General features: G+C 39.9%; 1 protein-coding gene across 2 annotated transcripts in view; it reads left to right on the forward strand.

The window, feature by feature from the left end:
- The first annotated feature begins 3,416 nt into the window (after positions 1 to 3,416).
- The window catches only part of hhip (hedgehog interacting protein), a 140,224-nt gene continuing 130,234 nt past the window's right edge, over positions 3,417 to 13,406 (forward strand). For both annotated transcript variants that reach the window (XM_069926308.1, XM_069926309.1), the window contains exons 1-2: positions 3,417 to 3,958; positions 12,909 to 13,104. In XM_069926308.1, the coding sequence (XP_069782409.1) occupies positions 3,707 to 3,958; positions 12,909 to 13,104 (448 nt within the window). In that variant the 5' untranslated portion in view covers positions 3,417 to 3,706. The remainder of the gene's footprint in view (positions 3,959 to 12,908; positions 13,105 to 13,406) is intronic.

Below are 13,406 nucleotides of genomic sequence, written 5' to 3' on the forward strand. Positions count from 1 at the left end.
GAACCGGGATGTGAAGGGGTGCCGCGGGCACCGAAGGTTCCCTGACTGTATTGGAGATCTGGAGTTTGGGTCACCAATGGTTTGGATTGGACTATGCGTGGCTGTGGAAGCCCTAGAGGTGAATCTACAGACACTCGATGACTCTGGGGGACTCTCTTTTGCTGTAAGTCTGACAGTAAGAAATGTAAGAGATGCTTAAGCAATTTCTTAAGGTGGCGAATCTGTCTGACTTGCAGCAGGCAATAAGAAATTACATGTAATAAGACTCTGTTTTATTACTATGACAAAAAATTTAATCTTCAACTGGAGGAATCCCATGCTGTCATGAGTATAATGAACAAAGCCAACAAAGATACCACCAAAGGTAAAGGTTAAAGGTAAGTTACTGGAACACCGAGGCTCCACTGTGCTGACTTCAGGAGATATGGGAAATTGTCTATGTTTTCTAAGGCATCCTATTTATATTGTACATTAACTCTACTGTAGTGGAAAGCTTCTTGAAAGTAAACTGCAGCACTGCAGCAAGAAAGATTGAAAAGAAGCTGGGGTGACAATGCAACCTTGTTTCACACCAGTCCACAGTAAGATTAAATTTGTGGTGGACCAATTGGTTACCTCTTGAAGAAAAGATTTTGAAGTCATAAAAAGTGATTGATGCTGCTTGGCCTCTATTTATTTATTTTAATTTAGACATTCAACATGGTAGCAGGCCATTTCAGCCCATGAATCCTTGCTGCCCAATTTACACCCAATTAACCCACACCGCCAGTGGGCTGATAACGCCTCAAACCGTGCATCTTGGCGCCTCACAGTTTGGCGGGCAGCAACCTCCTTTGAAGAAGACCGCAGAGCCCACCTCACTGACAAAAGGCAAAGGAGGAAAAACCCAACACCCAACCCCAACCAACCAATTTTCCCTTGCAACCGCTGCAATCGTGTCTGCCTGTCCCGCATCGGACTTGTCAGCCACAAACGAGCCTGCAGCTGACGTGGACTTTTTACCCCCTCCATAAATCTTCGTCCGCGAAGCCAAGCCAAAGAAAGAAAGAACCCACACCCCTGATACGTTTCCAAAGGTGGGAGGAAACTGGAGTCCCTGGGCAAAAACCCTTGCCGACATGGGGAGAATGTATAAACTCCTTAGAGACGGCACAGGATTCAAATGCCAGTCCTGATTGCTGGCACTGTAAAGGCACTGCGCTAACCATTACGCCAAGAGTTAATGAGTGGTAAAAATAACTTCCTTTTTATCTCTAATGTATGGAGCACATCACAATTTGAGGAGCATCTCATTGGTTGTTTGGGGAAGTTTGGGAGAACCCTTGCAATAATTTTCCAAGTGGCAAGCAAAAGGAAGATCCCTCTGTAGTTCCTGAAATCAGCTTTGTCTCCCTTTTTGTAGATGGCCATGATTATGACTTCCCTGATGTCACCTGCCACACCTTCTTCCAAGGTGTTGAACATTGTAAACTGTAAACTGCTGATTGAATTGCTCTTTTCCATGTTTTAGAAACCCAGCTGGAATACCGTCTGATCCTGAGATCTTGTGGTTTCTCAGCAGGAAAGTGAACCTTTCAACTTCTTGTCAGTCGAGAGAGGTAGTTTGCATGACAGTTGTGTCAAAGAGAGCTATGGTTGGGGAGTAGATCCAGATTGCCTTTCTATCCTCCATTTTTGGATCTCAGAGGGATAAGATTTGAAGGTTTATGCTATAGAAGGACTTGACAATGCTGAAAACTACATGAAAGTTATCAGCAAATTACAGGATTTCCTGTGCTATTTCCATCTGCTACCTGTTCCTTAGATCACAGGGCTTTGTTGGACATCAGCCTTCAGTTGCCTGTAAAGTGGGTTTTTTTTTCCCCTCTTGTGGACAGCTTCCAATCCAAGAATTTTTTGTAATACCAGTGAAGGGTCTCCTGGATCTCCTGGCCTTTCTCATCAATCATACCTTGGTGTTTCCTGGCAAAGCAAGAGTATCTTAGCACATGCTAATTATGGTGGACTTCAGATACTGTGGACATTCTGTGGCTCCTGTTGGCATGGATCGTCAGGGTGTCTATCAGAAACAAAAATGTCTTTAATATTGATCATGCATCTGTTGCTATTATGGTTTGAAGGCTAATTTGTTGGGTGATAACAGCTGATTAATCAATGGTCAGCATCTAAATTAATACATGAATGCTCGTAAATCTTTCTTGTTAGTTTCACTGAAAACGATTCCTGGATATTTGCAACTGTATATTATTCCTTGCAGCTTTTATTTACAAGTAGCTGAATTGAAACAAGAATTCTAGTAATGTGCTGGAATTAGAGTGGGCATAGGTTTCTTTCCATACAAGAATAAAACAAAAATAAAGAAACTAATTACACCAATCATGAAGAAATTCTCATTGCTGACATCTCACCAGGTCACCATTTCCATTATGTTCTAGTCCTGTAATCAGATAGCAAGTGGAGATAATTACGAAGGCTTTTGGTTCTTATGGAGATTGAGTAATGATAATTGCCTGAAATACAGTTCTGGCAAAGGCAATGGTGGCGGTCCTCAGATGATCCAAGAAATTCTGACCTAACATCTGGTAGGTTGCTGGAAACGCTGCAGTTCAATATTTATTATGCCAATTTGAGAGGGCAGAGGGAATTTTGATGTAATGTCTGGTCTGAAGGATGGTGAACACCCTCCTGCATCATGAGCAAAGAAGCAATCTTCCAGGAAATTCTTTACAAATGAGGAAACAAACAAGGTCTGAACCCGGAATGGCACCATAAGATGACATTGCAATGATGACTGTGAGGAGGGTGCCAGGCTCAGGAGGGACCACATTGAAAGATGCTGATACCAATCAGCCTGCCAGTTCGCGCTTAATATTGAATGGTCCGGTTAACTCACTGGCCTCAGAGAGCAGCTGCGGCCACGGTATCCGGATGGGTCGCATCGGTTCACAGGTCAGCCCCGTGCACTGTGTCACAGCCCCCAACGCTTTGTCTGAAAACAAATAACTTGCCGTAAAAAGTCACCTGGAATCGTTTCACACGAAGCGGGAAACATGGAAAGGTCGGCGCCTGCAACGAGCCGAAAGGACACTTTCTCCCGCACTCCCGAGTTCAAACTTCACCACATCCCAAATTTTAGGTCAAACGCCCCCCCTCCCCCACCCCCACCCCGGTAACAGGTCGTGGATGGTTTGAACTCAGTTGGGAGAAAACACTTGGCGTTCCACTTGATCGTTCTCCCCTTGGCTCTTGCCAGCAGCGGCTCGCCGAGGGGTCCGGCGGCCCGCGCGAGCGCCCACCCACACGCCGCGCGCGCGCGCCATCGGCGGGCGCGCGCATGCGGTCGCGAGGGAGGCGGGGGGGGGTGAGGGGCGGAGAGCGCGGCGGCGGTTGTTGTTGGCGGTGTAACGCGCACAGACACAGCATGCGGAGGGTGAGGGGAAGCGGAGAGCGTGCCACCTACCTGTTCACATCCATCCGGAGAGCGCAGTGCAGCCGGCTCAGCCCGAATGCGCGCTGCTGCTGCTCGCTGCACAGGCAGCTGCTTTCCGCTCTGCACAGAGGACCCCCCCCCCCTCCCCTCAATCTTAGATTTCGATTTCTCTTTAAATGCAGCACCTTTAAAAATGTGTTTTCGTCTGTTGTAATTTTTAGTGAAACAAGAGTCAGGGCAATTTAAACCAACGCTCTATTTGAATATTGGAGCGCGATGGTGTCTTTGAAGTTGGCCCTGATGCTGGCGGTGGCTGTTAACTTTCTTGACAGCGAAGCGAAGTTCTTCGAAAGGAGTGAGAAACCTCCGGTGAGGAGATGCCTGGATGGGAGTACGCCGCGCCGCTTGAGGAGGAGGGAGAGGAGGCTGCTCGCCCTGGACCCCAGTGGCTACATCTGTCACCGGCTGTACAGCCGCCTGTCCTGCTGCCCCGGCTTCGGGCATTTCCACCAGTTCGTGGATCCCAAGGTAAAGGTTCACCGTGGCCGTGCTGCAGGTGATGTGCTCAACAGGTTGAGCCCACGGACCGGCAGCAGAGCCCCTGTCCGCGTTATCAAAGACCTGATGCAGTACTTACTACGTGTAACGAGGGTAGGTCATGACATGCAGGGGGTCGGGGTTTCTGTTCACTATTCTTGGACAAGAAAGGGGGACTCCGTTCATGATGGCGATGACGGGCAAAAAGCTATTAAGCGGGAGTGTTGAAACATTCAGGTGTACTTTTAAAATGTTCACGTTTGCAAGCGCTGCAGTTGTCAAGGCGAACGAGTGGCGCCTCACAACTCGTTGTTGGCCTCAGCATAATAAGAAATACCCAGACTGAATCGAATTTTTATGCTAGGTTCACGGTGGATTTCACTCCATTCTCATGTAAACAGCTTCGACGAATCAACATATGCGTCTGGGTGGTATCTTCCACTTTGTTTTGTAACAAAAAGGCATATTGCATCATTTAATTTGCTCAAGTGATGCAAATAGAAAAAAAATCAATAGGACAAAAAGGGGTCGACTTATCCTCCTCCCCACTAAACTGCTGCCCACACACAGAGTCCTGTTGCTTATGGCAAAAGAATAACAACAACACCATTGTGTTTGTTAGTTGGTTCGCTAATGGGTGAAACTGGAGAACATCATTCTTCAGTCCAAGCTCTGTCCAAATGTTCGACCCTTTTGAGTGAGCATTTGTCCCTCTATTCCTGTTCCCAGATCAGTAAGAATGCCTCACCGCAGGTTTTCAGCCGCAGTTTCCCGTCTTTCTACCAAATGCAGCAATATTCAAATCTGGGTAAAATATCCCAGGTTCTTGGCTGGACGTGATCGGTGCTAAAAGTCTGTCAGTGTAATCGACTAACAGAATTGATGGAATTAGCTAATTTTGCCAGATGTTTTGTTTGTACATAAATGGAGAAACAATTACTGTAGAATTTCTCACGATCAGCTATTGATTATATCATGCATAAAGACGTCTTCTGTTATACTCTCACTTTTTATCCCAATTCCTTTCAAATGTTTTGGATGGTTTGTCAGCTTGCCTGAACACATGGCTATTTAAGGAAGAGCTTATTTGAGAATTTATCTTTCCTGATTTGCAACTTTGAATGATTTCAGAGTCAAGTGGATGCTTTTCCAAGTGTGTTCCCTGTATTCTAAACTATTTGGTCTTGAACTTCACCAATAACATTTATTAAACATATGTGAAGGAGCAATAAATTCATCTGCATGTTTAAAGCATTAAATTATTAAATCTGCTAATTGGAGCAATTTTGTGATGAAATAGAGATCATGTATGTTTTACACGAATTAGCATCAACAATAATCTTTCTGAAGCATGTGTGATAATGCTTGAACTCTGGTAGCTTTATGCAGCTCAATAGTTTTGTATGAAGAATAACAGCAAATAGCAGAATAGAGGACTTGGTGAGTTGGGGTGGGATAAGCTTTGCAATCACTTCTTTAGCAATCAGATAGAGAATAGTGACCTGCTGAACAGATAGGGTGTTTTAAGGGTCAGGCAGATTGATAACAGACAAGCATTTATAAATTTGAGATGTATTGCTGTAACTACAAGAATAACTGGTCATTGTGCTAAGGATGGAGTCAAATGGTGAAGTTCTTGTTTTATACAGTCTTCCTGGAAAAACTATGAAGTGTTGAGGATACACCTACATTTGAGTATGTACCTACATTTATATTCTAAAGAAATGTTGATTGGGGGAAAAAAAATTCATACAAGATAATAAAATTAATGTTGTTCTGTTGCCCAGTACTTTTATTGGTACAATCATTCTGTTATAAACCATCTCACAGCTAGGTAGTTAGGATAATCTTCCCTGATGATGTTGTCGCAATTTCTGTAATTTTGGAACTTGAATGATGATATTGCAGGTTGATGGGGTGGTGAGACAGAGGAGGTGGCAGTTATAGGGGATGCAATGAAGAGCCAGAGAATTTCAGTTTTCTACCGCTACTCTAGTTCCTAAGTGCTCCATCTAATGGCGAGTTCTAGCACCAACATCTGCTAGCTGAGCTACAGGATTTGAATGTGTGAAAGACTCCTATCTAGAATATCGTGCTATCTTGTTTCATGAGCTTGATTTAAAAAAAAAACACTATGAATAACTTTATACTTGAAACTTGTCTGGCACATTGACAATTTCATGGACAATGTTTATTACATGTGCACTTAAGGTCATAGAGTCATACAACATGTAACAGGCCCTTCACTCAAACTTGTCCATACCATCTTGTTGGCATTCAGGGCCAGTCCCATTTACTCTTCTTAAATGTATATCTGTTCTAATGCTGTTTGAACATTATAATTGGACCTGCTTCTTCAGTTTCTTCTGGCAACTTGTTCCAGATAGATACCACCAAATAAGTGGAAAAAGTTGATGTAAACCTTTGCCCCCTCACCTTAAACCAATACCTTCTAGTTCAAGAAATGATTTCCTTGTGGAAAAGATTGTGAGCACTCATTTTCTCCTGGAGTAAAACCTGAAAGTCTGCAGACAGCGTGGTTGAAGTAAAAACAAAATGCTGGAGAAACTCAGCAGGTCAAACAGTGTAGCAAAAATAAAGGTACATAACCAATGTTTCAGTCTTGAGCCCTTCATCAAGGTATGAGCAAATTTCTCCAGCGTTGTGTTTTACTCATTTTCTCCACACCCCTCATGATTTTATATACCTTTATAAAGTCACCCCTCAGTCTTCTACACTCCAGAGCATAAAGATGCAGCCTATCCAACCTCTTCCTTTAACTCAAAACCTCCAGTCCCAGCAGTCCTCTTGCACCCCTTCCAACTGATTGACATCCTTTCTATATCTAGATGACCAGAAGTGCACACAGTATTCCACATGTGGTCTCACCAAAGCCTTGTATAAGTGCATAATGAGATCCCACATTTTGAACTCAATACACACTCAATGAAGGCAAGTGGGCCAGATGCCTTCTTCATCACTCTGTCAACCTGAGTCGCCACCTTCAGAGAACTATGTTCCTGCACCCTCAGACTCATGTAACAGCCTCCAGGGCATAAGCCCCATCTCATTTTGACTTACCAAAGTTCACTATCTCACACTTGCCTGAGTTAAATTCCATTTGTCGCTCCTTGGCTCATCTTTCTGATGTAAATTTAGGTATCCTTCCTAATAAATACATGAAATACCCAAACAGAATCTTCACCATCCAACTGTGATCCTGCATCCTAACCAAATCTTCCTCTTCCAGTTGTAAGGATTGTTCTGACAATAATTCTCATAAGTGGAGGTCAAATCTTTGAAATCCTTCAATTTATCACAATTAGTACATTGGCATTCAGTGCAACTATACAAAATAGCAGCAAAAGGCCCCTCAGCCCCTCAAGCCTTCCCATTATATAATAAGGTAATGGCTGCACTCCTTCTATGGTCATAACATTACATTCCTCACTTTATAAGGAATCTATTTAACTTTACATTCTTTTAAAAAAAAATTAAAAGACTCTACTTACACAGCCTTTTGAGGAAAAGAGTTTGAAAGACTCACAGCCCTCTGAGAGGAATACAAACATCTCAAGAACTGTTTTCTGAGTCATTTTTGAACTGAAGATCCCTCGTTCTGGATTCTCTCACAATGTGAAATCTCCTCTCCCCATCCACCTTGTGAAGATCCAAAAAGTCACAATCAAGTTATCTTTCTTCTAAACTTCAGCAGTTATAGGTCTTACCTGTCCAATCTTTCATTATAAGACAACCTATCCAGCTCAGCCACTAGTCGAGTAAACCTTCTCTGAACAGTTTTCATGCCATTAACAGAAGGAAAAAAAAACAAGTAAAGAACCATTGGCCAGTTTGTTCGATATCGGTCACCAAGAAAATGTTGAAATCCTTAATTAAGGAAGTTGACAAAGAGAATCATAATGCGATTAAGCAAAATCAATAATGTTTTATGAGATAGTCATCATATTGACTAATTAATTAAATAACTTTGAGTATATAGCCATGTAAAGGATAAAGGACAATGGATAAAGGGCACTTGGATTTCAAAAAGCCATTCTTAATTCACCACTTAAGGATTGAAGCCTTGGGTCTGGGAAATGCTAGGTATTTTCAGTGAAATTTTCAATGTTACACACAGCAGCTACAGTGGCCCAGTGTTTGGGGGGTGATTGGAATAACCACTTAAGTGGGCTGTTTTGTTCAGGAATGCATCCATCTTTATGAGAATTGGGAGGACACAATCATTCAGGCAAATGGAGAATATCCCATCATAATCCTGACCTCATTGCATACTGTGGAGAAGGCTTGACACACCTTTTTTTTTCAGGAAAATTTTGAAATCCTGTACCAAAGAGTTATCATGGAATAACTTCCCTAATAAATGTTTGATGTTGAGATTGAATACCATTATATTAGAGAGAAAGAGGAGGGATTCTTTGATAGAAAAGAAGAGAGGTATAAATTAGTAATTTTTCACATTGGCAGGCTGAAACTCATAAAGTCCCTCAGGATTCACTGCTGGCTTTAGTTCTATATATAGTCTATTTTAGCAACTTAAGTGGAGAGACCAAATTTGCTAAATGATACAGTGATGGGTAGGAGAGTAAATTATGAAGAGGGCACAAACGAAATGTTAGAGCAAAAGTGTGGTAGATGGCTTATAATATAACTGTATGATTCATATCATAGAAAAGCTGAGGAGATTGCATTAAAATAGGGTAGAGAGCTAAGTGCTTGGGGATGATTCACTTAGTAGGGAAGTCTAGAACAAGGTAGCATGGACTGCAGGAAAGGGATTGCCAATTTACGAAAGAGAAGTGGAAGAAATTACTCCCTCAAAGTACTGTGAATCTTTGGAATTTTCTATTTCAGAAGAAAATTGAAGCCTAATGTCAAGATGTAGTAAATGCTGTGTGAGTCGTTCTTTAGATTAAGGAAGGGGATCAAGGGGGTGTGGGGATTGAGATAAGACCTAAGATGAGATGAGTTGTGTCCTTATTGAATACCAGAACAGGCCTGAGGAGGTCTATGGCCTATTTTTGTTAATATTCTTATGTTCTATTTCTCATTCGAAAAGTATTTCCAACCCAAGTCTCATTTGCCTCAATGTTACCCGAATGAAGATCTTCCTTTCTTTCATGATTCATAGTGCTGTCTCTAGGAATCAGATTTGCTCCTATCAGTAGCAGATCGAATTAGCCTTCCATTAGAAGTGAGCCCCAGGCATGGTTTCCTCTGTGATAGCATCAAATCACATCCACTGGCAATATGTAATCTCAGTTCTGTCCCTTTGGTTATCTGGACCACCCATGTACCAGCCACATAATACTTTTGTTTATAAATTATAACCCACCTGTTCTGTGCTGTCTCACTAGACTTAAATATACTGCGGAGAACATAAAGAATTAAACAAACAATGCTGAGTAAAACACCAGAAAAAAAACACAATAGGGCATATGTGAGATTGTTGAATCTCCTCAGTGATATTAGCTTCGCATGTTTTCTAACCTTTATGCTGGCCTAAGTGGAAAAAGCATACTTTGTTAATAGAGCTAATACTCTGCATTGTACAAACTTGTATACTGAAAAGGTAAACGGTTAACAGTAAAATGCTCAAATGAGAGATTCATTTTGAAATTTTACTAGCATTTCTAATTTGCTAATACTTCTAATTTGTAACCTATTGCTCATTTGAAACTAAACTGACATAAGAAAATATGTTCAATGAATTGTTCTTTTATTAACCACCTAACATAAATGCAAATCACTATATTTTGCATAATCTGCCATTGTCAACGTTAGTAAGAAGGCAACCCATTAACTCAACAGCAGCACATGATCAGTCTTTTTGGCGTTTGGAGATTTGAATGGGTTCTGCATTTACACGTGTCATCTTTTGTACCATAGATGTGCTATATAATTTGTATATTGCCTATTAGCCCTGTCACTGAAAAAATCTGCTTTTGGGGCAGCATTTTATGCCAGGATCTCTTTGGTCAATTCCAACTGGATCTATGTTTTTTTTTAATCCTTATGTCCCATATTTCAATGCATGCTTGAGACATTGGATTGAACTTAGTTGCTCATTTATAATATTAATGTTCCAGCAAAACACAAAACAGTTTCTAAACCCTTCTATTGTTCCTTTATGCATATTTCCAAAAAATAATTTCTGCCGTGAGTAATGTTTAATTGAGATGATCAATCCTCTGAAGATGCACTAATGATAATCCTTCCAGTGTGCCTTTCTCACTACTTAAGGAGTACTTTTCATTGCTATTAATGTACTTGCTGTGCTAAAGCCCCCACTCTCTAAAACCAAAATGTGTTTTCAACTGAAATTTGATTTCAGAATGATGTTAACAGAAATCTTGTATTGATGAAAATAATGTAAAATAGTTTAAAAAATATATATAAATTCAACAGCTTTGGGCAATATTCTAGCAATTGCATCATTGATTTCCAATCGTATACAGGTTCGAAGCTGATAATGGAATCCACTTGAAATGTTTATTATTGCTTATTCTCAATCAGAACTACCATTTAAAGCTCCAAGAGAAGGCTTCCTATGAGCATGGAGGGGCTGCTGAAGTGGAAAGGGAATCATTTTACCTGTTTCAGAAAAAAAGGGGAATAAATTCTCCCCATTTGACCAAAGTGTATGTGAAGCAATATTGTGCAATCCAGTCAGTCTGTTCTGTCACTTTAGAAAACTTCCAGGCATGATACTTTAAGCATTTTCTCATAGCCAATAAAGCAATTTACTAAAAGAAACCCAATTTATGCAAGTGCAAATTTGAATGCAGTTCCCCCAGTGATGAATTCCGTGAGAATAAATTGTGGCTTCAACATGGAACTGGAGTGTTGATTCTTCAATCTAAGCTACAATTGAATGTAACTTCCAAAAAATAATGGGATCCATAAATGTACCCACATCTGTGAACAGCTCCAGAAAAGATCAACTTATAAACTAAAATTAATCATGCTTTAAACTTTATATGTTAAAACCCTCCACAACATTCAGCACAAGACAAAAATCTTCAGATATCTACTTATTGTGGTGAAGTTGGCCTAACTACAGTCTCTTCCCAAATAATGACAAGTTCCATTTTTGCAGGCATTCATAAATTGATTTTGTTCATGTCAGAAAATACAGAAAAAAATACTCGATATGGTAACCATATCTGCACAGTATTGCAACGAATGTCATAAAAAACACATTACTGATAAGATAGAACAATTTCTAAATGAACAAAGATAGAATAAACTAGTTTGAACATGTATGCATAACCAGAAGACCGTCACTGGTGTATATCACTACCAGTTTCTAACTGAGGTTGCTTTAGGGCCCCAAGAGCAGGTAAGTTACCTTAATTAAGTATTTTCTGAATATACAGTAAGTTACAATCAGTGATGTTTTTTTAAACTGTTTTCAAATTCCAAATGAGCACAAAAATATTATCCTCCGTTTTACTTCAAATTTAAGATGTATCTTTTTGTCCTAATTTGTATCTTTCTCTAATTTAGAGCACAGTTAGCTTAACTAAACAGACATCAGATACAAAGGGCCATCACTACATGCTGTATTGCTCTGTGTACGCTCCAATTGTTTCCACTGGGAGAGAACATCGAGGGTGTTATAATGATGGCTCTATCTATTTCTTCATGGTTATATACCCTGCAGACCTCACACGGTGCAAAATGTAAAGGTCTCACTGTGTAAAAACAGCACAAAATAAATATATAGTAAAAATACTGGATCTAATTTCAGATAATTTAGATTTTACCATTGTACAATCTATTTTATATGTGACCAAATCACATTCCAGAAATTGTAAAATCTGATTGCAATGATTATAATCTCTTGCAGTGTGTTTGTCTCTGTAAAAATACCTTAATAGTGATATTGGTGTCTGTGATGGTCAACAGAGGACTGTGCACATTGACAGCTGGTTAGGAGAATTTGAATATTTTGTTTTATTTTTAAGGCATGCATGTAATTCTATCTTTCGACAGTAAATAAAGAGATACTGTATCTGATTTGGAAATTCAGCATAACATTTAGGAAATTATGAAATTGGTTATTATTTTTGAAGCACCATTACTTTATTTTAGTGGCCAATTTATCTGCAGTTTAATTACTGTTCAGGTTGCAATGCTGGGACTTATTTCCAAAGAAACTTTAAATAAGCCAGATATGGGCAGATATAGAGCTAACCAAAATTCTGTTGGGCAAACCAAAAAATAGTAATATTTACATCAGAAGAAAGGAGTTAATAATATAAAATTATTTTCCAGATTTGGAAAGCTAGAAAACCAGCAAAATATTATTCTTTAGTTTTAGCAATTTCCGTATTTATAAGCAAAAACATATAACCTGTCAACACTCCCTCAGATATTTCTTTTGCTTTTATAAATATTTTTCCATTTGAAGTTAATTGAGAAATTTTGCAATCATTTGGAGCTGCACGGTTCATTTTATGGGCATTATTTTTCTATTAAATTTTATAATTGTACTTCAGAGAACTGGCATCCATGATGACATCAGCAGAACTCCCACTGAGCATTCCTACAGTGGAGGTTTTGGGGTAGGAACATAATAATGCAAAACATACATATTGTTATGGTCTGAGTGCAGCAATATTTGGAATTTTTTTGATGTTCACACGCTAGTTTCGTCTTAAAACTTTTATTCAATTCATGTTTCAAATTTATAGAACTAAAGAAGCAATACATAAATGATGGAACTTTGAATACATGTAGTGTTAGTGGACACCCTAGATTTAAAGATTTAAAATAAAGAGGAAAAAAACAAGTGAATCGATTCCTCAAGGCAAGATCGTATGGTAAAGATCTTACATACAGCAGATGTTCTCTCTACATCTGACTGTTATCTGTTTAATTCATTTTGCTTTACTTCTTTCTGCTGTTTGATTTTCAGATATTTTCTGTTACAAACAACACAGAATGTGCAAAGCTGCTGGAAGAAATCAAGTGTGCCCAATGTTCACCACATGCACAGCATTTGTTTCACTTACCTGACCGGGAAGGAGCATCAAACAGGGAGCTGGCTTTTCCTATATTGTGCAGAGATTATTGCAAACAGCTCTACTTTGCCTGTAGAAGCCAAATTGCAGGTAATAAAAGGCACCAGGACATCTGAATGAACTCCTGATATCATATAAATCCTCATCTATTTTGATATTTGATGAATCAATGTGGGGGGTATTCAAAGCAGATCCATGGTCCTCTGGTATGCTTATTGCAATGAAAGGGGGTGGTCACGGGCACTATTAAACAAAACGAAAGCTGACTGAAAAGTCATTACCTCAGAACTGCTGGCAGATCCTGCTGCCACCCTCTCTGGAGATGTAGTAACATCCAGAAAAGGCTTCTGCCACCCCACCGTGTCTCTTTTCACAATTAAAAGCAGCTTTTA

The sequence above is a fragment of the Narcine bancroftii genome, chromosome 3 (assembly GCF_036971445.1).
Source record: "Narcine bancroftii isolate sNarBan1 chromosome 3, sNarBan1.hap1, whole genome shotgun sequence".
In the NCBI taxonomy this organism is placed as follows: Eukaryota; Metazoa; Chordata; class Chondrichthyes; order Torpediniformes; family Narcinidae; genus Narcine; species Narcine bancroftii.